General features: G+C 33.4%; 2 protein-coding genes across 5 annotated transcripts; one reads left to right on the top strand and one right to left on the bottom strand.

Annotated features, from left to right (window-relative positions):
- Positions 1 to 1,990: 1,990 nt before the first annotated feature.
- Positions 1,991 to 24,702, bottom strand: LOC148616160 (sodium-dependent phosphate transport protein 2B-like). 4 transcript variants are annotated; one of them, XM_088582897.1, is made up of 9 exons: positions 24,574 to 24,702; positions 8,558 to 8,696; positions 8,175 to 8,303; positions 7,802 to 7,945; positions 6,535 to 6,842; positions 6,000 to 6,129; positions 5,456 to 5,587; positions 4,751 to 4,975; positions 1,991 to 2,995 (listed from the first exon to the last, which is right to left on the bottom strand). In XM_088582897.1, the coding sequence occupies exons 1-9, from the start codon at positions 24,580 to 24,582 to the stop codon at positions 2,349 to 2,351; spliced, it is 1,863 nt and encodes a 620-aa protein (XP_088439023.1). In that variant the 5' UTR covers positions 24,583 to 24,702; the 3' UTR covers positions 1,991 to 2,348. The 4 variants fall into 4 exon arrangements, with proteins under 4 accessions (XP_088439023.1, XP_088439022.1, XP_088439024.1 ...); XM_088582896.1 differs by lacking the exon at positions 24,574 to 24,702 and adding an exon at positions 19,769 to 19,882; XM_088582898.1 differs by lacking the exon at positions 24,574 to 24,702 and adding an exon at positions 14,460 to 14,679.
- Positions 16,314 to 22,348, top strand: LOC148616161 (uncharacterized). Its single transcript, XM_088582901.1, has 5 exons — positions 16,314 to 16,434; positions 18,512 to 18,626; positions 19,199 to 19,377; positions 20,788 to 20,846; positions 21,898 to 22,348. The coding sequence occupies exons 1-5, from the start codon at positions 16,380 to 16,382 to the stop codon at positions 21,985 to 21,987; spliced, it is 498 nt and encodes a 165-aa protein (XP_088439027.1). The 5' UTR covers positions 16,314 to 16,379; the 3' UTR covers positions 21,988 to 22,348.
- Positions 24,703 to 24,804: the final 102 nt, after the last annotated feature.

The raw sequence follows: 24,804 nt of genomic DNA, 5'->3' as shown, positions 1-24,804 counted from the left end.
TGTCAAATTTGCGAGGCAAATTTTGGTCGTTCCCTCCGCTGTGACATCTATGGCAACACCGCCTGCACTAAGTCCATTGCCCTAGACCACTCGGCCAGCTAGACTATATAAAAATATAGCTTTCGCTGGCCGGGTCATTCCTCCTCGTAGGATTAATCTAGGGCTGTAACTTAGTACACGATGTATGGTAGTACGGGACAGTAACATCTTTGGGAATTTTTCAGACCCTTCTATAAGTTTACGTTATCTTCCCTGTATCAATTTGATCCGATGGAGCAGTGTAGCGAATAGAGTCGTCACATTCTGAGACGTTGTATATATATATATATATAGGTCTGAAGAATTCCCAACGATGTTAGAACTGTCAAATTTGCGAAGCAAGTTATTGGTCGTTCCCTCCGTGGGACTCGAACTCGTACCGCTGTGACATATATGGCAACACCGCCTGCACTAAGTCCAGCGCCCTAGACCACTCGGCCAGCTAGGCTATATAAAATATAGCTTTCGCTGGTCGGGTCATTCCTCCTCGTAAGATTAATCTAGGGCTGTAACTTAGTACACGATGTATGGTAGTACGAAACAGTTCATCTAGGTGTTATTATGTAGGAGAGATGTTCAAATTAATAATGCATGTCACACAAATCAATATTATACTACGTCTCAGAATGTGACGACTCTATTCTCTACATTGCTCCATCGGATCAAATTGATACAGGGAAGATAACGTATCAGTGTATCAGTGTAGCATGCCAGGGGTTCCCAATTCCACCACCTGGGGCCTGGGGCACTCAACCCAGTTGGTCAGTTGGCAGAGCGCCCTAACCCCCGACATACTCTAATTCGGCGACAATTGTCATCTAAGTACAAAAATATATGACAAACCAAGCGATTTCTCATTTTTAAATCATATTTTCCCCTTTTATATTCAGTAATAGGTTTTTTATACTTCTCAGTTGTATATAACCCTATGGAAATAGATCGGTGACTACTTATTTCGACATTTTTAGAATTTGAACTTTTATATTTATGTATAGTTTAAGACTCGGAAATAATTCTATTATAATTATCCTTTATCTCTTTAATTGCATTTACATATTGACTGTGGAATTTCACTTTGTTGTAAAATTGTTATTACTGATTTCAACATGCTACAACTTGCTACAGACATTATAATTACTTAATTTGTCGTTTATTTGATCTGTATTAATTTTACTGTCTGTACTATTTATATGTTTTGTCGATTTGTGTTATATTCAGTTTTAGAGTTTTAGTTTATGACTTTATGATTCTACGGACTGCAGAAAATAAAAGGTAAAGATCGGAACTATTGTCCGATAGAAACGACTACATCCACCCCAGTTCCATGTATTTCACAGCTAGTAGCCAATATTCCGACTTCTAAATGCGTCGTTGTTGATTAGGCACACTTTTGGACCAAGATTATACAAGCTACACCTCATACACTGCTTGAAAAAGTTCTATTTTCGATATTAAGATCTAATTGAGAAATATTCTGATTCTAATAAAAATATTACAGAAGATGGATTTTCATATCATCATCAATATATCATCTGTACTTTTTGACTTCTGATTTTACCAACTTGTATTGCAATACATATGCCGTAAACAATTAATCGTAATAGCAGCTTGTGGTATAGCCTTCTACAAAACCTGATTTAACCTACCATTTCCATAAGAAATCCCATTGCAGTTTTGATTATTCTTTTTGACTGTTGCCTAGAATTTACCTGTCAATTCCGGTAATTCTGTCACCACCCTTTATATGGACAAACGTATTTGTACAATACTACATAATAAATTAAGGAATTTTTGGTCATTATGATCTCTAAGTTCTTGAAAACAATAAAAAATTAAAAATACATTAAAAAAAAAATACACATGGTCTTATAACGCTGTTGGGTACTTTTGGATTCTAATAATACAGCATAGGAAGCAACAGGCGCGAAAATGACAGACCAAAAACGAAGCGTTATTCTTATGAATTTATTCATTTATTGGCATATTTTTAAAACATAATTTAACATTATACAATGAACACTCATTACGTCACATCAGTGACTGATAGAAAATGAAAATCTGAGTATACTTACAAATGCGACAGTGTTGAACTCGAAACATTATGTTTCCTCAATAAACTCACAAAATACATTTACACGCCAACACAATGTACGAAAAAAAAATACAAAAAATTTACAAAGATAAAAAAGAAATGTCTGTTAAAATTGGTATCCTGTTTAGTGTAGATTCATTACTATGTAGAGTATTCTAATACATTGTTCATTGAAAATAATAATGCAAAGGAAAGGGTCCTTTAATTTGATATCATTTTACAATGATGATAATGTAAAAACAGCGTTTTCATGTCCCTTATCTATAGTATCGTCTTTTTTCCTCCTACATCTGACTAAGTTTATAACCCTAGTAATAACAGTGTCCATTGGTTTTAAAGAGTGACACCATAAAGGAAGAAAATCCCATGATCTTAGCATCTTTGGAAGACAAGTTGGACATTTTCTTTGAATTATATTTATTATAACTACTGTGACAAAGAAAAGAAAAACAGTACCACCAATGACGGCGAAAGGAACGGTTCCTGCTAGGGACAGTCCAAAAACAGAAGCCGGTAAAATAATGAACATGACAATCAAATATAAAATTGAAAACCAACGATATTTTGCTGTTATATTACCAAGTCCTTTTGCGAGATTTATAGGCAGTTTACGCATCGGAGGAATCGGATAAAACAGTATAGTACCGGATAAGTTGAAGAACAGATGGCAAAGGGCTATCTGCAGTGCAAGGGGAATTGCTTTCGCTGGGTTGGCAATAGCGGCAAGTATTCCTGTAAGGCATGTCCCAATGTTAGCACCAAGTGTTAATGGGAACATCCGGTCAAGAGAGACAACTCCTACACCTACCAGAGGAGTAAGTGTCGATGTAAATACGGAACTACTTTGCACCAGCATTGTCATTCCTACAAGTTAACATATCAGCTTAATAGGAATTAAATTCATCTTCAAATTCGGAACGAGAAACTTGTACAGTAATCCACAACCTAAAACAAGTATATGTATTTTTTGTTCTTAACAAACTTGCTTGTAAATATTTTTAGATGAACAGGTTAGATCTACAGTGTGTGTTGATTTAAGACATTAATTAAGCAACATCATCGGTAAAACAACATTCTGGATTTAATCAGATATGATCATTTTTAGTATCTACTTTTTATACAATTTGTTAAAACCACATTTAATGTATTTTAGTACTTTTTATGTCTGTTTCCACAACCCGGTTGCACGTCCCACACAAGACAAGACAAAGAGTATTCGAAATAAAAATATGCTTTAATCTCAGTTTCCGCTATATAGATGACGTATTATCTTTAAACAATCCTAAATTTTGATACATCGCATCTTCCCCCAAAGAACTTGAGATAAAGGATACTACAGACACTGTGAAGTCAGCCTCATATCTTGACCTACACTTAGAAATCAATGGTAAAGGAAAACTATTGACCAAACTTTACGACAAACGTGATGACTTTTCATTCAGAATTGTCAACTTTCCATTCATCTGTGGCAACATCCCTTCAGCACCTGCGTACGGAGTGTTCATGTCACAACTCATACGTTATGCGAGAGCTTGCCGAAACTACGCAGACTTTTTGTATCGCGCTAGAACTCTAACAAATAGGCTTCTGGAACAGGGTTATGTTGCTACAAGATTGAAGTCATCACTACAGAAGTTTTATGGTCGTCATCATGAACTCGTGGATCGTTATGGTGTATCCATCTGCACCATGAAAACTGATTTATTCAACGGGTCATAGTTCTCCTTTCCTCGTTTGTCCACCCCGGACTTGACTTTTTATGAGCAACTCGGCTGGTGTTTCTAGAAGAAAAGCAGTGGACGCTTAACCTACCAGTACACCTGGTCCATGCTCCCAGTTTTTAATGGAGTCCGAGTTGCTTTTGTTATTTTGTATGTATGATTTTAGTTACTTCATGTTCTTTGTTGTGTATGTCTGTTTTCCATGTTACTCCTTAAATCGATACCAATGCTGTTTATTATACTTCGTGTCAATTTACTGAATTCTGATCACCGCAATACGAGGGTAATATTCTGCTCTATCACAGGTATCAGATGGTGAAAGTAAAGACCAACTTGAAGATTTTGATTAAATAACTATATACAAGTAAACTAAATTCACAAATTTTTGTTGAAGAAAATTATGACCAAAGACAAACAAAAAAACTATTGTTATGGCTTAGTTTGAAAAAGAATGACGATGGAACATTCAGTATAATAAAATAAATAATATATAGCTTAGAGGGTGACAGAGAGTGTTTTTTACCCCTTGAAAATACATTGTCACCCTCGGCTACACCTCAGGGTGACAACGATTTTCTCGGGATAACAAACTGCTCTATCACCCTCTTATCTTTATGTTATTTATATATTATTAAACAATTCTGATCAGGTAACTGTCTTTAGTCTAAAACTTTGCAGCACGTACATGTACAATGATGATTTCTAGCGACGAATTGATATTCCCTTGATTAAATCTTGATTAAATGACAACTAACCGATAAACTGCCACAAGTATTTTACTTAATTGAAATAAACTTCTCAGGTGATTCTAATCCCTTCAAACATCATGGGCAAACTTGCTGTAATCAATTTGTTTGTTTATTTGTTTGTTTGGTTTTTTTTGTTGATAAATTCTTACCTGCGCCCACAAGTATAGCGACATAACCAGTGAGAAATCTGAAGACTCCAGGAAAATCTGAATTGATGAATCTTTTAACGACTTTAGCAACAGATCCTTGCAATAATGAGTTTAGCAGTTTCACCATAAATATTAGTGAAACAACGATAAGGAGGAGAGAGATGACAAGTAGTAGTATACCGACGGTCGAATCCGACAAATCTGTCAGAGCGAAGAGACTATTGCCTGTAGAAAAAGATTATATATGTATGTTTACTTCACTGCATGACCAAAGAAGAATAATATTTATTATAAACACATTAATCTGTTCAAATAAATAAGTCGATTCCACCTGCTTGGCTCATAAAGTGATAAGATAATTCACTTATTCATGTAGCTTTTGAATTTTATTTTTTTACCTTAATTTTCATGAACATTTTAATTTCATCGATTTGAAAAATCTACCACATTGTCTTTGCTTTAAAAAATCAAACTTGTAGGAAATTCTTTGTACACGCTTGATAGCAATAATTAACAGTGACAAAGTTGTATCTTAGAGGAAAAATATTTAGTAAAATACATCACGAATGGAAAATCCAATATGAATAAGAATTAATTAAGGTTTATTCTGAAAACAATAGAGTACTGCCATGATTTGAAGTCAATATCAAAAACCTTGAAACAATTTAGACCCTCTGAATTACTAAGTGCAGAAATCAAACTCACATCTTTCTACGTTGACTTTTCTAATAAGAGTCTCGTTTGTTTGCCAGTTAATGAATGAAGAATTTCTGTTAGGAACATTTTCTAATGAATATATTGTTCCACTGTTGTCAAGTTCTTGTATCAAGCTGGAATCTGAAATTTTTAAAGCGTAAATTTCATCTTATAAAAAATTAAACACCATGACGGAAGGTTGAAAACTTTGAATTGATTTGTCGTGCGTATTATGAATTGATTCCTTCTATGAAAAAAAAAACAACTGAAGTCCACATTTGTACCATTCTGAGAAAATGCAATTACAACAGATGCACAAAAATACTTTTTTGTGCCAACTGTAGAATAATCGAAGAGCTCCTCAATATACACTTCCACCAAAGGCCTACCTCGGAAGTATATACTGAGTATGCTCATCAACTTACCATACCTTAAAGGATCTATACTAAACTGAAACAAAAGAAAAAATGTTGACTGAGGATTCCAGCGTTTCTAACAGTCTTGTTTTTTTTTTCTGCACGCCAAACATGATATAAAGATATATCAGACTCACTATAAGGTTGACGATGGTTGACAGTACCGTTGTAAGGTAACTCTCTGAATTTACACCATCGATGTAACACTGAACCATCCTCGGCTCCTTCTTTGTTTATTGCTATGTTTTTGATAACACTCTTATCAACCTGTAGACAAAATTGAATTTGCGTAAATCACATAAAGTGATAAGATAATTGACTTAAGGTAATAATGTTTTTCAAACCGCAGCCTAGACAGACAATGACAATTACGGCACAGGAACAAAATCATAATTAAACCAAAAGAAAATGAACATTTTCAAAACCGTAAAAAATGCTAAGTTCATAATAAATGAAAAACAATTCAAGTCTCGTAAAACCCGTGTAAGAGTGAACAACCTAAGACGTTCGTAGTAAGCAGATGAAAGTATCATTAATAGAAAAAAATGTATATGGAGTGTAATGCCGTCATGTTGATAATGGTCAAAAATCTATGTGGCTCAGAATAATGTCGTTCAGTATCCAACAAATCCATTATACTTTTGAATAGACACTAGTTTACATGTTAATTACCTTCACAATAAGGCCTGTAAAATCTTTCGTGATGGCTTTAAGTAGATCTTTCTTTTTACCAGTCTGGGACAGCTCTAAACTATTGACAATTATATCAGTAAGGTGATAAAGATAATGACAGGCTGACTCAATAGGTAGCAATATTATTACTGACAACCAGTTAAACATATCGTGTACTGTAGCGCCACCAAACGCCTTTCGGAACTCCTCGCGATCACCAGACTGGGTTAGAGAAACAATAGTGTTGGTAACAGAGGTCCCGATATTAGCACCCATCACCATGGGAACAGCTGTTTTAATCGGAATTACTGAAAGATTTAGAAATGTTTTGATACAGCTTTAAACATACACAAATCTTATATTTAGTTATTGTATTTCATCAATATTTAAGAATTGGCAATAATAAAAAAATTGTCTATTGACAAATAGCATAAATTTTCCATGTGCATACTGTTTATTACGCGAAGTGCAATAAACAAAATATGCTCATGGAAAATTTATGTTATTTTTCAATAGACAAAATTTGTATCATAGCCAATTCTTATAAATTAATTTTAAAACATATTTTTATCATTAAACATGAGAAAAGTAGCTCTGAATTTAACTGAATAGGGGCGTGTCAATATTTTTTTATCCATTGAGATATAACAAAATTATTTTAACCAATTAGATAACAGTATTTATCTCAAATTAATTTATTCGCGTATGTCATATATTTAGATTTTTAAAAAAAATGTGTGCATATGCATTAAAAGTGTATGTTTAAACCATATGTCGTCTACCCTATATCCCATACCCTACATCACACCTCTAGATCTATATTGCATACCTTATATCACAAACCTTCACAGACCATACTTTAAGTATGATTAAACTTTATGATATAATGAACATGACATGTCAAAATCTGTATCAGATGCTGTATCAACCCTCGACCTATATCAACCTGCGGGCCGATTGCCCTTGGGATGATATAGGAGTCTCTGGTTGAAATAGCATGTGATGCAGATTTTGACATGTAATATTCAGTATATATTATATTGCACAGATTCGAGAGATCAAAGAAGATTGCGTTAATAGAGACTCTGCAATTTAAGTTTCAATATTATATTATTATGATCTTCAATAGACAGCATGCATCTTAAAATGATAGTCGTCTAGTTTTGGAATAGGTAGTTTAATTGCATTTTATCTTTTTTTTTAAATGTGTTATATATATACACCCTTTAACTCTTAAATCTCTAAAAGTGTAATAGAAATAACTTACTTCCTGATCCTACCATAGTAATGATGATGGAGGTTGTTGTAGACGAACTCTGAAGCAGAACAGTAACCAGAACTCCCATCATCAACCCAGCTACAGGGTTTGTCAGTATATGGTTCTCTCTGAACGCTTTTCCAGCTGTTTTACCTACAACGAAGAACGTGAACAAAGCTACGCCTCTAAACATTTGACCAAATCGCATGAATTTTTAAAATCACAGAAACATAAAAACTCAGGATACTTTAATAATTTCCAATAAGCACGCATTAATATTCTTATTAATATAGAAAATTAAAATTAAGCATGTTTAAGCAAGATACACAAAGGCGTTCTTTTTTTATCCCAAGTCAAAGTAATATATGCAGCCAATAACTACCTCCAATAAGCTTAAAAGCATCGCTGAGGAATCCAAGGGCACAGATGAAAAGGTATAGGAAACCAAAGATGAACACTATCTTCAGAAGTATAGAAATGACTGTTTTAAACCTTTCACAGCAACCTATGTCTGTGGAATATACAAAAATATACTTCATCTTTTCATACTACACGAATATTCTTTGGTTTCTGATATCGTCGCCATGTACAGGTGTAAACATGCCGTAAATAAAAATTGAAACTTCAACACAAATAATATGAATCAGGCACAGCCTCCAACCGAGCATTGCACTTATACATTTTAATTTTTTTTCTTACGTTTGTAAAATCATTGAAAAAAAGGGACGAAAGCTGAACGTTGGTAATTCAAAGTGCATAATGTACCTTTCCAATCTGGCCCTTCGTCATCGCTATTTGTATTAATGGACCACGGATCGTATTCCTCATCGGTAGGTTTTTCATTTTCGGGTGTTTTTACCCCATTGGCCGGTAGTGGCTCGACATCTGCGTATGCAGGAGGTATCTAAAAATAATAGAGAGAAAAAAAATACCTATTAGTAATAAGATACATGCTTTAGATTACGTGAACATCAATACGTTTAACATATGGGGAAACACTGGTATCTCTCTTATATATATATATATATATATATAAATTTGACAGTTCTAAAAAGAAAGGTCTGAAAAATTCCCAAGGATATATACATATATATATGTCAGGTTGCGAATGAACAGTGCTTCACTCAACGAACGTCTGTTCAATCGTAACCTTGTAAAGTCCCCTAATTGTACCTTAGGTCATGTCGAATCAACTTCCCATTTTTTGCTCTTTTGTCCCAAATATACTCTATTACGAAATGAAATAATATTTTCTATGGCACTTGATGTACCTATTACAGTAAACGTATTGTTGTATAGCTCAAATGTTCTAAATGCTGAACAAAATGTAGAAGTTTTTCTTTAAGTGCAGAACTTTATTATCAGAAGTAAAAGGTTTATAAATGCTTGACTTCCAAGTTCTGCATTTCTTCACTAATTTTGTAATTCCATTTTTTCAATTTATTGCTCTTACTTACTAGTCAGTTAACAAAATCATTCCACATGCATTGTATTTATAAGCATCTTCTTGCAAGTTTACTATTAAGAACACTGAACTTTGTATATGCTATAAAGCTTCTTTCCGAATCCTACCATTAGTTTTGTATGAAAATGTGTGTACTGTATTTACTTATGCTTGTATACTAGAATAAATATGTTTACACTAAGGAGTCTAATGGGATGTAGCCACTCTACTATTTTACTTGCTAATGCATTACTATGTAGATATATAGCTTGCACGGCAAGGATCAACATTTTCACTAAATTATAAAAAAAAAATAAATGCAGTTATTAGGAATTTTTTATTTATAGCTTTTTTATATGGATAAGACAGGAAATGATCCTATGCAGGACAGGTATGGGATAAAGTGGAACCCACTGTAATAACGCAATAGGGAAACTAATAATAATAAAAGTAATAAAAATTTATGCTTATAGGGATATAGTACCCGAAGAGCATTCAACAAAGAGATGGTTAAGTAGATTGTACTTTTGGTAGACCAAGGTAGATGAATGAACTCATTAAAAAGTACGATAATTACAATTAAAATGTTTAAAACTGGTCCTGAGAGGATTGCATTGGCGAATGTATCGAAATTTCAATAATATTGGACGTAACAAATATAGCGGGAGCAAATCTCGTAAATGGCACTGTGCGTCAGTTGGAATACATGTAATAAAATAAGAAAAAATCATTTGGACACAAGGTATCGCAGCTTTCAGATGTCGCTTCCGAATATTTCAAGGTACAGTTTGCTTATCCTACCGGTGCACCTTGTCCATGCTCCCAGTTTTTAGTTTAGTCCGAGTTGCTCATTTACTTTTGTTGCTTTGTATGTATTATTTTAGTTACTTTATGTTCTTTGTTGTGTTTGTCTGTTTCCCATGTCTGGTCTTTGTCCCTGGATTATATTTTTTTTTATTTCCGCTAAAGTCATAGTTCCCTTGATTACGCTTTTAGAAAATAAAACAGAAAAAGACGAGATTGAAAAATGAAAAGGACACTGATCTACACATAAGTTTGTGATTATATATGACTGAAGTGGTTAAGAATTTATGAACCTAAATAGTTTAACATTTGATAAATTATTTAGCCGTGTACAGATGGTATATAAAGTCACAAACTAGAATGAAAATAAAAGTTGGTGTCAAATATGTATATTAGAATAATACTGGCATGTAAATAATAGTTGTAATATTTTTTCCTGATTTTTTAATTATCAACAGTATAGTATGTTCCAAAGTAATTGTGTGGCACTTTTATTTATCAGAATTAATTGTGCGTAGCAGATAATCATTCTGTATATATTTTGCGTCTGTAACACTGCTTATCGCAGTAAATAAGGCGTAAGAATATATCACTGATCAGTCACAAGTGTATTCAGCGCTATCAAAATAAATCGACAATTTTACCGTGGCAAACACGAGTGAAGTTAGTGCACATTTAAAATGAAGAGTAACTGGGAAACGCTAATGATTGGGGGGTTTTACGGTCTTGACTATCCTTAAAGTCTGTTCGTAGTTGGTGGTAGCAGAGCCCAGTCTTCGGGATGCCTGACCGTAAAGCTCAGTCAGAGAATGTCCTACTAGCGGCTGGGCTGCTCTGTTGACGCTCAGGGCTACTCCCAGACCCACGTGGGTACGAGAGCGTCTCCACACTCTAACTATTTGGGAGTACGTCAACGTGTATAGTACTACTAAGCGGGGTTTTAACGTCCTTGACTACCCTGTCGGGTCTCGCACGGACGGAACGTGTAGAGTGAACTGGGAAACTATTAATATATGCCAGTTATATTGTTTTATTACAGTTCATGTCAATTTGCTGAATTTTGATTGGTTCAATACGAGGGTAATATTCTGCTATGTCACATGTCTCAGAGGGTGATATTTTTTTCCGTCAATTACTCTCTCATGAAAAGCTTAACTAGTTCCAGTAAATATTAGATAACAGTTCAATTGTAGTCAGTTATCAATTTGCGCAAAGGGTAATCAAGGGAACCAAGGTTACAGCGGTAATTAAAAGAATGTAATCCAGGGACAAAGACCAGACATGGAAAACAGACATACACAACAAAGAACATAAAATCATACATACAAAATAACAAAAGCAAATGAGCAACTCGGACTCCACTAAAGACTGGGAGCATGGACCAGGTGCACCGGTACGGTAAGCGTCCTCTGCTTTTCTAGAAACACCCGCCGAGTCCATATCAATAACTGATATAACATCGCTCAATAAATACAATTCATCAGACGTATATATTTTTGTAGTTATGATGCCAAATCTACTACGAATCTGTACCCAAACTTTTCTAATTGTATTGTCAAATAAACTAGTTGCTGATGTTGGAACTGGAAAAGAAAGTGTTCCAATGAGAATTTATGTCATTGTTGTTAAATCTCCATAGGTTTACGCTGAATTCTTAACATTTTCGTTTTCGTTTTATTGTTGTTGTTGTTATTTCTGCCCAGTAAAGACCTCCAGCAACAGTTGGATTAAATAACTATATGCAAGAAAACTTGAAAAAAAAAACGAAAACAACAACAACAACAACAACAAAACAAAACAAAATCTTGTTGATATTTCTGTTTGTGAGCAGAAAAAAAGGTTCATCACCTAAAGGGCTGTGACACATAGTTTACAGTTTCAAATGAATGCAAACTTAATTGAAAATTAAGATGTAAGACAAACATAAAAAGAAACTTTGAAAAAGAATGACAATAGAATATAATAAAATAAATAACATGTAGCTTAGGGGGTGATAGAGCAGTTTGTTACCCCGAAAAACCGTTGTCACCGCTAGGTATATGTTATTTATATGACCTTTTCAGTGATTATTGTCGCAATATAACCAATAACGCTACAAGACTTGCCGCAGACAATATGTTCTTAGATACTGAAGACTTACCGTTTTCCCACAAAGTAAGTATTGCTATTAGTGAAAGGATATCGTATTTTTATGAAGTAATATACCAAGAAAACAAGACAAAACAAGACAAAACGAAATAAAAACAAAAAACAAAACAAAACAAAAATCTCGAAGATTTTATCGTTAACTTAAGTTTTACTTTGAAGTGGTGAAACAAATTGACCTGAAACATTGCTTCTTGTTACGTTAAATGTACATTATGTAACTTCAAAACCAAAACATAGTATTACACACACTATAGTTAATGCAACTGCCTCAAGTCACGATTTTGTTTACAAGGTGTTTTTACTATTATTCTATATGCATTCGTGAATAAAGGTGAATTTCTGTTCCGTCCAATTTCCTGTTATCTCCATTACTCACGACATGACGTAGTTGATCGAAGACAACAAACATATAACTTATAAAATGATAATCATTGTTCAAAATATAAGTTCAAGATAAAAAAATGTTCATTTGGCATCGTAAATCAAATATTCCGTAGTATTTTGCGGCACAGCTATATTATGTGCCATTATTAACCAACTACCCAATAATAAGTTAAAATATGTCAAAAACTGACCAATTGATATGAATTCAAAAGGGCATCTATACGGGGCCAATATGGATCAAACCAGGGCCAATACGGCATCATAACTACCGGTCGTTTGGAACCGCCATTTTGAGTTAGAATTGGATTTCATGAACTCAAAAAGATCTTCCATTTTATACAAAAAAAGATATTTATAAGACTGATTAATGCACAATAAACCTACATGTTTTTGGTAAAACACGAAAACAACCGTTCTACAAATTATCTAGTTGAGTTGGTTAATAAAATTGTCAATAAATATGTTATTTCATATTGGCCCTGTTATAGTTTTCGGTCAATCATATTGGCCTCGACAGCCGTATTGGCCGTCGGCGATGCCTCGGGACCAATATAACCAGACCTCAAACCTATAACAGGGCCAATGTGAAATTACATATTTATCAACATATATTAATATAGGAATCTGTTAAACCCCAATAATCAATTAATCTAAATTGCAGATAATAGTTAAAAGAGTGACACGTTGCTTTAACACCATGACCATTTAGAGTCATGTCCGGTCAAATATATACAATATGTCAAACTTTATAGATATGAATGTAAACAATGACCATCGTCCTTGGTTGTTCACGTTCGGTGTACGCAAGGGTTAAGCGTGGCCTTGGCCGTAAGAATATGTGTGTCTTCTATCTTATGGGACACAGCTACACAACCAGCATTTATTTTTTGTTTACTCATTATCAAAGGCAATCATAAAAAGGTATTATTGACTAACGTTCGAATATTGGCCTAAATATGATAAAAACTGCCAATACAAAAAATACATAAATATGCCAATACGGGATAAAGCCGTCCAATATGGGATTTAGCCGCCCAATACGGCATTTATCCGTCCAATACTTCATATTGGACTGGTTAAAATCCATATTGGCCTAGCGTATTGGACTAATAACTCAATAAAGGTATAATTGCGGAAGGTTTTCCATAATGGCCGAGTGATTGGTCCTCGGCTAGAAATATTGGACTTCGGCTACGCCTCAGTCAAATATGACTAGCCTCGGACCAACATCTAAGCCAATATGGAAAACCTTAGGCAATAATACTGTAATATGGACAATAGCTATGTGCATTATAACCTTGATTGTGTTAACTTTCGTCATTCACTATATTTTTTTCTAATTTTCTAAAAAAAACTTTTATCTTGACTATTTTGTAAGTATACCAAAGTATACAAGACAAATCCTCACATGTGGAATAAATATATAACGGGTTGAAAGTATAAGTCTATAATACATGTAGTAGTAAACATAGCCTAACAACCTTTACAGAAATAACATATTTTTCAATGATAGCTAAAAATGAATGCCACATAATACACTACATGGTATTTTTTCTTGTGGCACGTATTGGCTTTCATATGTATGAGGGATTACTGAAAGAAAATAAGAAATAATTCCGTATTTATTTTTTCTTAAATATCAACCAAAAGTTGTCTTTACAAAATCTGTTGAAATGTCACTAAGATTAAAGACGCGTAAAGATATTTCCATTATCATCATTTAGGATTTCTGACAAAGGGTGTGAATATAAAGGACTTCATTTTGGTCTACGACTGTTTTTCTATATATATTCTTTTCATCTTATGATTTTAAGTAATTCTACGTTCTTACATTGTATGTGGTAGTAGGTTTAACATGATCAAAATAAAAATATACAATATACGTACCATTGTTCGTGTAAAATTTTATCAACTTTTCCTGAAGTTATTTATAAAGGCCTTCGTTATTTCTAGATTTTGGAGTACTATCCAAAACACCAACATGAAGATGTTTCAATCCGCAGTATTATATTCTTGTTATTGAATTAAGATAAGACGTTTCTGCTGCGACTTAAAATCATACGGATACCTCTAATATTAAAGTACATATTATGTAATTCTGTTTCAAGTCCCAAACATGCATCCGGGTATATTTTGTTATGTAAAGTGAATTACCAAAATAACATCATTATCGTAAAAAAAAATTCCAAACTCAATTATTTGTTAAATTGGCGTTTGTCTCCGTATTAAGATATCTTGGTAGCTTCAAAAGTCGCTACAACACAATCAGCGACAATCGCACTGAAAATAATTTCTTGCAGGAAGATTCTACAACCAGAAGAGAAATGCATTTATTTTCATATTTCATGAACTAATCAAAAGTTGATTTTGCAACACTTTTTGCGGCATCCATATTGTCAGACTGTAGGGAATACCAAATAAAAGTCCTGTCGTCAAAAACGTCACTTCAGTTATTTTAACAGGATAATTTTCTATATACTCATATGCATTGAATATATCAATTCGGGTCAAGAACAGACTGTGTATTTAACTGTTTAAAACCTATCCAACAATGAACCACTGAATGGATGTAACCCAGAATAAGGAACGCAACCACTGAATGGATGTAACCACGAATAAGGAACGCAACCACTGAATGGATGTATCCCAGAATAAGGAACGCAACTGGATTGATAGGTTGATTTTGGTTTACTGTAACAGTTATATTATGCAGTTCAGAACAAGAAAGATTAATTACTCGAAAACTTTACAGTATGTTTGTTCAATGTCATCTTTTAGAAAATATATGGAAAGCATAAGGTATGATCTACCTTAAACAACTGAATAATGTACTGACGGTCAATCGGTTCATGGAAATACTACTTCCTGTAATAAATTTAATATTCTAGGTCGAAGAAAAAACTATAATGAAAGTTGTTAGGCGGCGATATCAATTAAAAATTATTTTCAAACACGTGAGAACAACTGATAGTAAACATGCAATAATGACGTATTCAGGTATCTCATTAACTTGAACGGTAAGTCATTCCGGGTTATCTCATATACGTGTAAATATATCCAATGACCTTCTACAGTAGAACTCCCGACCTGTTAAAGAGGGAACAATCCGCACGTATTCATTTCACTCTAATTAGACATTTTTCTGACTTCGGACCAACTATCTCCTCGGCGGAGAAGTAGTGAGATTGGTATTGGACCAATGACCCCCGTACCCGAGGCGAGCACGATACCACTCTAAGGAGGTCAAAATAACTGGACATCGACTTATTACTCAGATAAAAAAAACATCTTTAAATTAAATAAAACTTCGTAATTACATCCAAAGCTTTACAAGCTTATCAGGGCAGGAACAGGTTGTGTCGACCACACATCAGAATAAAATAATCTACTCAATTGTTACATTCCAAAAAGATATTGCCAAAGTACAAACATAAGATCAATACAAAAATTACGAAATTTGATTTTACTGAACAGACTGTAAAATCTACTTAAGATTATATAACTGCTAACTTTTGTTAGAATTTTATTCATTCGAGTGATATTAAAGCATCTTTGATAAAAATAGCATGATTTTAAAACTAAATTTATGTATTTTTATATTTTCGAACCAGGAAAGAAATGCTTCATATACCATAAAACAATCTAAAAAACTTCTCACATTTATGAAAACGCGTTGTTTTATTATTCGGTACTCGTTACCAGTTTGAGTGACTACTTTTTATTATCTAATCATACCGGTTGTCGATTAAGTCGTTTGAATACAGTTCAGTATATAGTTTTCAATATACATTTCAATCCTGATATAACATGGATGTTTACGAAAGTTTCTTGAAGAATCCTTTTGGACCCACCAATAGGACAGGTTTGTTTGCATGATCTCCTCATGTTGAATCTGCTTCTTTAAAGCAATTGAATTAAGTTAGTAGCAGGGTGTCATCGGTGCCATTAGCTATATATCTTTTCCCAAGGGTATTAATGTTGTGGGTTGTTAGGTATATTCATTAGGTAGCTGCATATTGACTATCAGTAGAGAAGTGATTTGCTGTGATTAAATGAATAAAAACAACACTAAGTATAAATAGATCATGATTGTCGTTCCTACATCTGACATTTCTTGAAATGTGATATTTGGTACGAAAAAAATTATAATAAAAGGAAAGTTTAGAATAAAGGAAACATCCGGTTACTGTAACACAACTAAGTATGTATGAATGAGACAGGCTGCATATATATATTGGATAGGGGCACGCCACTGTGATTGAACAAATCGTCAGCCTTGCAAGAGTTGAAGCTATCTGTATACTGTTTTCATTTCATGCTTTTATTTTTTCTGTTTTATTACAAACTCGAAAAATGCTAAACAATATAAACCAGTATAATCTACTAGGGACCCGTCCATCAGACTCTAGTGCGGAAGACTCTTGGTTAAGTTTCAACTGGATTATTCAAATAGTTTTAAAGACAAAGTGCTTAAAAACTGAGTCAAAAAAGACATTTTATTATTGAAAAAAACAGTTGCACCTTAACCATATATTCATGTGTAACCAGTTAAACATATTGTCTGTTACTACAAAACTGCTTTACATTATCCGTTTTTTTTTTTTTTTTTTTTTTTTTTTGTGAGTACTTTTTGCTCTTAATCCTGTTTGTGTTGCTTTTCACGGAATTCCATTCCTTCGACACTGCTGTATGTTTACATTTTCATTCAAATACACAAATTACGCTAACAAAGGAGGTTGGTCAATTTCTGTTGGATTCTGACAAAATGTGGGGCCAATATCACAAACCATTTAAGGATTCGTGATACATTAGAGTTTTTCTTTGAAATACTTTAACAATTAATGTACGACTTATAGTCTGGTTGTAGGATTCAGGGTATTAAGTTAGTATCTTCTTCCAGCATAATTTTGTTTACTGTATTTTTATTAATTGTATTGCTTAAATGTTAATTCTTATTATCAGTCCATTTGGCTTTTGCATGGCTTTATGGTAAGTTCCGTATAATGGGTTATCGACCGAATATGTAATCGCTGGGACGTATTTATCGACAACTATTTCTAAAATCAAGGCAGTGAGTGGAGAAGCAGCGATTTTTATTTTTTAACTAGGTTCTGTAAGATCCGGCAAATGACATGAGATGAAATCCAGTTGCATTACTATACATTGAAACGCCGAAAGTTGTGCTTGTTACCAATGGTTGTAAATGAAGACAACCGATTTGAATCACTCTCGTTACGGAAAGGGGATATAAATATCTATAATTTGACGGATATGTTTTATTGATGCCCTCCATCCACTACCAGACAATCATGTATTAATCTCGTTAAGTCGTTTATAGACTATTCCTTAGGAATATGTACGCTTTGGTGTGTTAAAAGGCAATCAGGCAGTTCTTGTGATATGGTTGGCACATGATAAATTTTATTCCAATGAATTATTTGTTCCAATGTGATGTTTATTTCATATTTATGTCAAATAGTAAAAAGTTTTTTAATGCGAAAATCGATGGCTCGGAAAGCGATTTTGAAGTTCTCCAACAAAGTAACGAAATTTTGCATAAAAGTAAAGCCTTATCTCCCGTTTCAATGAATTTCAATACTTTCATGTATTTTTTTTCTCTTTATCAATAACCAATATTAAACTTTGTGCATTAACTCTATAAAATGGATGAAATTTTTGTGAAAAAAAAATTTGTGATGTGCAACTCACTGCCTGGTTTTTACATAGACATCCTCTTTAATGGGTTTATGGATATGAGAAATAGTCCATGATACATGATACATACCAGCTGCAACAATGTTATTATCAACATTTGATTAACAGTGTCTATGTGTGACAAGCGAGACACATCTCAGTGATAACCGTTTATTGGTTAGTTTATATGTCGTCTTAACAGGTTTTGCCTTAAGAGTAATTATTATCTATATGCTTTTGAACAGTTTTGCTAAATTACACAAAGAGCGATGTCACTTCTGTCGCAAATGGAGAAGAAAATGAACGTTTAATGACTCAAGACTTCGCTGATATCCGAAAGATACCTACAACAATATTAAGGTGAGTTATAAATAACTACACGAAAAAGTGGAAAAATAGCTTTAAATATTTTATAATAATGTGCCGATCAACACCTTCAATTCCAAGCTATAAGAACGCACGGCTGCTGGTTCACACAATGTCTTTTTTTTCTTGACAACCATTAATTAACGTTCATTAAACGTCCGAAGTTTGTTTATTTCTGGGACTATTAATATTTACTATCACGAATAAAACATTTCAATACTAAATAATTGTACGTTTTCTTGCATAGTGAAAGGATGTATTATCGATGAATGGGTTTAGAGACTAAGACAATGTCTCCTCTAATATTAATTCATTGTGCTGGTGGGAATCGAAAATCAGTTGTACAAAAACGTTAACACAACTACACAAAAAAACTTCGTAATACATCAAAAATTATTTCTCATTGACAACAAAGGCTTTATTGAGTGTCACAAATTTAAATCACTCTATTTATGTCTTCATAAACCAAACATGAAAGAGGAGGAAAAAGCACCATAATATAAAAATGTTCGATAATTTATTAGTTTGGTTTGCAGGAAATGTTTTTTTTTTTCATTTTTTTCTAGAGAACTAGATACTGATAACATCAAACCAGAAACGAACGTCAAATCCATCGTGCAGAGTTTACCATCAAAATATAGTAAATCCATTGAAGAATCACAGAGAAAGATTTTAACTGACTTTTCAAGTACTCTTAATTCTGTTCCTTATGTCTTTAAACACGACCTTTCGGCACCGAATCAAGGTAAGATGTCAATTATTGCTACACAAATTCATGCCAATTCAACGCGTATACTCCTGCAGTCATGTTCTGTTGACTTAAAAAAAATGATGTTAAATTTTAATGTTAAGTTAATTTTCTGATAAGTTCATATCAACATGAACCCCTTATTATATATGCTAAGTCAATGATATTTGGTGTGCAGATGCATTACCATCATTGCATCACGTATTCATGCCAATTATATGCATATACCCCCGCAGCCTTGGTTTGCTGTCTTAATACAATTTAATGTTAAAAGTTCAACATTAAGGTTTCTTATAGTTCATGTAGATATTTTTATTTGTATCCATCTTTACTTAGATCCCTACTATCTTAATGTGATGCAATAAAAACAATTAATCCAGCTACTCACAGTTTTACCATTCATAATCACATGTTATATTAAGAAGAATTTTCACATCTTTAATTTGTCAGATATTCCTATTTCTCGGTCCTTCCCTATTTCATAATATTATATACATTTAGTCATCAAACATGTTGTAATCATGTGACCACTTTTTATTCCCTGAAGTGGTTAGGTATTTTGTGATGACCTCCAGAAAAGTTTATTTGAGTGTTCATTCATCTGTCGCCTGGTGCATTTTGTAGTGGTAACACAAAAATTATAATTTTGTAATTTCGTATTATTATACAAAATCTGGAAGCAACACAAAAATAATATTCAACAAACACACCACTATATTGACAATATCGAACAATAACAGTTTATTTAAATTGTTGTAGAGCGCCGAAATGTTTTTAATACAAAATAAGGACAGAAAAAAAGATCATGCCTTTTAATTTTTCTCATGGACTTCCATTTGAAAAAAAAAATTATCCTAGTTGCCTTTTTTTTTTATCTTAGCCCAGGCCCCATATATCCTTCAGACATTCTGTACAAAGAGAAACTAAAGTTGACACCCAAGCAGGATAAACACTGATGTAACTCATTGGAAAATAATCACACAAATAAATATATTCAGAAAAAAAAATAAAGCAATCAAATATTGTAACGTACAGGTGTACCTCCCTGAGCGCAACACCTGTACATTGTGTACCCGTGAAATCGTACCAAGACCAGTTCCCTTGATTTGTACGGAACTGATGGATGGTTTCCAATTTAAACTTTAATAGCATATATATCCTAACCCTTGATTGTAATAAAATGAATCTTTTGATTTCCGCTTGAACTTTGCATGGTTCCCTCGATTACACTTCATAAAAATTTCGTCACAATGTGTCAAACTTTTTCCCGACATTTCCCTTCAAAGTGATTCATTATTACAAAGAGAAACAAATAAAGCCTCACAAAAATAATCATTAAAGTCTTCCTTCGTCCAAGAATAATGATTTGTTTTTGTTGTAGCGTATATTTCCATCTTCTTTCGGTAGGTTATGGTGTTAATTCCGGTAATGCGGACATTTACTATCACACCAGGAACATCAAAGAAGTAAGTATATTGTCTTACTAATATAGGGAAAAATTTAATCTATAAGGTACCGTTATAAAGAGGAGTATTTTGGTCATAGTGCTGAAAATTTGAGTTGACGACTTGTAATTCAGGGTTGGGACTTCGTAGGGCATCCGGATTAGCCAAAAATCCCACTAGATCATGCTGATTTGTACCCCAGGGCAGTAGTCAGATATTCACAAATCCCTCTCCCATCAAAGTAAAAATTGGGTTTACTTGCGTCCCCCTCTCCGAGTCAAAATTGGGTTAACTTGTTTGTTTCGTTTAAGTAACAAATAATAATCTTAAATTCAAAATATAGTACACATAATTACACAGGAAGTTTAGCGGTTTGATCTTCTTTTTTTCCCCCACAATTATCAAAATTGTAAGTAGTTAGGTATGATAATTATCTAGGGTTCTCTTAAAAAGCTATAAATCATATATAATTTAGTGACGTTTAATTAAAACTTACATAATACTCATTTATAACACTACTGAATCATATCAATTAATTAATGTAATAACGTGAACTTCTACCTCCTATACTTACTATCTTGATTGACATGTCTTTAATGTTTTTTTGTACTGTACTTTTAAAATAGTTTCAAATAGCTTAATTAATTTCTATTACAACTGTTTTTATACTGTACTGAAAGCATGTAGTTTCCTTTTACGCAATGTAGACAATGAACCCTTTAATTGCTACAATTTATCCAAGAACTTGATAAAGGGAGACTAATCGTGGTTAGTAGCGTTTTTCCGGAAAATTAAAGAAAACTGGGATCAGTTTGTCAGAAAAGTGATTAAATGATCAATATATTATTTGCAACATTTAAATACGAAATCCATTTTTTCCTAATAATTTTTCAAGATAAAAACAAATGAAATTTGATTTCTATGGTGACAACTCGAAAAAGCTGCTTGCATTCTTCCAACCGATTAGCATTGTTGGTATACAGTCGATAAATTTAATGTTTCAATGTTTGTACTTATTATAAGATTGTTTACTTCATACAAAAGCTTGACTGTTATTTCAATTCCACCACAGAATGATACCGGATATAGTGATCTGCTAAACAAGGAACCAGTCAAAACGTTTGTTCCGGAGAAAATGGTTGTGGTAGATAGATTATCATAACATTAAAGATGTCCAAGAAAATCTGCCGTCATAAGTGAAACAGGAGATAATTTACAGACACTGGCTTTTCTATTTCATGTCCCAGTACACAAACGTGTTTCTTTATCAGTAATGACATGTAGATGTGTAACCACACAGCTTATTCTTGCACAACTAAGGGGCAATTATATCATTGTATTATACTATATAATATAAACGAATAAATTGAATGGATAAGTTACTAATTATTACTCAAAGTACAACACAATTGTCTGTCTTCAAGCGTTGCATTTAAGTTTTCTCTTAAATTTTTGTTTGAAGCTATCACCAGATGTGTATTCGATTATTGTACGAACAATCATATTAAATTACATGTAGACTGCTTGTATTTGATCATGCACTTTAATAAATACGAAGAACATGAACACATGCACACGGGCACATAATAAAACTTTCGAAGCAGAAAATTGATGCTTGTTAATAATATGACAACTATAACTTGGAGGAAGTTGCCAATGGTTGGTGCACTAAAAGCGGTAGGTGTGATATGTTTTGACAATAGCCTGACGCTTCTGGCAAATACAACTGAAAGTAAATTATTATTTTTATTATGTATTTTTATACAATTAAAATGAGTAATAATCGTGGCCCGGTTTCATTAAAAAATCTGAAATTGATAGTTTCCTCAAATTATTTCTCAACTAAACTTTGACCAATTAAATAACTTGAAATTGAAGATTTGAGGAAAAAACTGAACATATTAACAACGGAAACATCTATGTCACTGCTTATTGGGACTTAAAACATGGTTTAAAAGAAAATGACAGTAAAGCAAAGGGATAACCAAGAAGAAAAAAGTAATGATTGATTGATCGATTGTTGGGGTTTAACGTCCGAGCAGCAATATTTCAGCTATATTCAGGCGATGAACATGAAAGGGATGATAAAATGAACATGAAATAATGATAATGAAATGAAAAAAGGGATGGGACACAAGAATAATAAGGTCGATAAATTTTGACTGCCACAAGATAAAAGGAAGGGATTGGTAAGGTCGGGCAATTTTGCCTCCTGTGGCGGAGCGCAAAAAATCCTACTCCTATCGAATACCACAGCAGGGTTCTTTAACGTGCGAGGAACGTGGCATTATTCCCAACACGGTGCACCACTATGGTTTGCGGTCAGGTTTTCCGTATTATAGCCTGACAACCCCAGCATGTAACACGCCAGGGGTACCCCATTCCACCACCTGGGGCACACATCCCAGTTACTCTGTGGGCAGAGCCCCTAGCCCCCGGCTAGGTTTCTGAGCACTATTTAGTCGCCTTTTACGACAAGCTTAGCGCTGCTGCAGGCCAATTCTTTTGACACCTGGACCTGCACTGGGTAAGAGTAAACAACACGAGTAACTTTATGACTATGTCTATGGTAAATTACCTTATTCATAGCTTAACCAACAAAATATGTCGGCTAATTTGTACTATTGTGACAGCTAACGTCATAATGTTGACAGTGTGAAACATGTGTGACAAGAACATCATATTAGACTACACATTGGGGTACAATGAAATGAAACATAATTAAAAAAAAATAGCCCAAGTTCATTTACTTGATTATTTAGTAAACCCTAATAAAGTTCATATAGTATACATCAAAAATCTTTCATTGACATTCCCACAACATCTAGAATTAAAGTGTAGACTTAAGATTCGTTTTTTTCCTTCTCATTTGAGATGATTTAAGATGCTTATATGTTTCTTGATATTCAGTTGTTAATTTCAATGGAGATTAATGATGAAAGATGACGCGAAACGACCAATTTGGTTTAGATCGTCTCTAATATGTACATGAACTAGTATTATAAATTATCTTTAGTGCATACTTAAACATATTTAGATTAATACGACGTTTCTTGTTAAACACGCATTTTCAATGCATTTGTTCGACATTAAAGCCATATATTAGTAAAGATAAATGTAATTCATTGATATTTTCATTTATATTGTTTTAACAAGCAGTGTTTCGATGGATAACCCTGTCTGACAACAGTAATTATTTATATATATAATTACACTGCTCCATCGGATCAAATTGATACAGGGAAGATAACGTAGACTTATAGAAGGGTCTGAAAAATTCCCAACGATGTTAGAACTGTCAAATTTGCGAAGCAAATTTTTGTCGTTCCCTCCGCGGGACTCGAACTCGTACCGCTGTGACTGGCCGAGTGGTCTAGGACGCTGGACTTTGTGCAGGCGGTGTTGCCATAGATGTCAAAGCGGTACGAGTTCGAGTCCCGCGGAGGGAACGACAAAAATTTGCTTCGCAAATTTGACAGTTCTAACATCGTTGGGAATTTTTCAGACCCTTATATATATATATATATATATATATATATATATATATATATATATATATAGTGATTAACATTATATAAGCAAAGCATTTCATACAAGGGAAATACGTAAAATTGTTAATAGTTTAAAGCACGATGCGGATATCAACAACATTATTTTCTGAAAAGGCAGTTATTTAAAAAAAAACTCTACTGCCATAAAGTTAAATTAGTAAATATTGAATGAAATCTTCCAAGATGTAATTACTTACATTATCCATAATGCAGTTATTCCTTCGTTAATATGTTATCAAAAGGAAGCTTGTTTGCATATAATATCCTGTCAATTTTATTTCGTTTGACAGAGCAAACCAGAAAGGGGGAAACACCAACACATGTACACAATAAACGTCTAAGGTATCATTATCTTGTATATTGTAGTCCAGGGTCAATTTATACATACAAGGTGTCAAATCATATATGTCTGGTATATGGATGACAAG

Source organism: Perna viridis, chromosome 5, assembly GCF_037379345.1.
Source record: "Perna viridis isolate PV_CMFRI_1.1 ecotype Kerala chromosome 5, ASM3737934v1, whole genome shotgun sequence".
NCBI lineage: Eukaryota > Metazoa > Mollusca > Bivalvia > Mytilida > Mytilidae > Perna > Perna viridis.
Note: the sequence above shows the minus strand (reverse complement) of the source record. Positions and strands in the feature narration are given on the sequence as shown.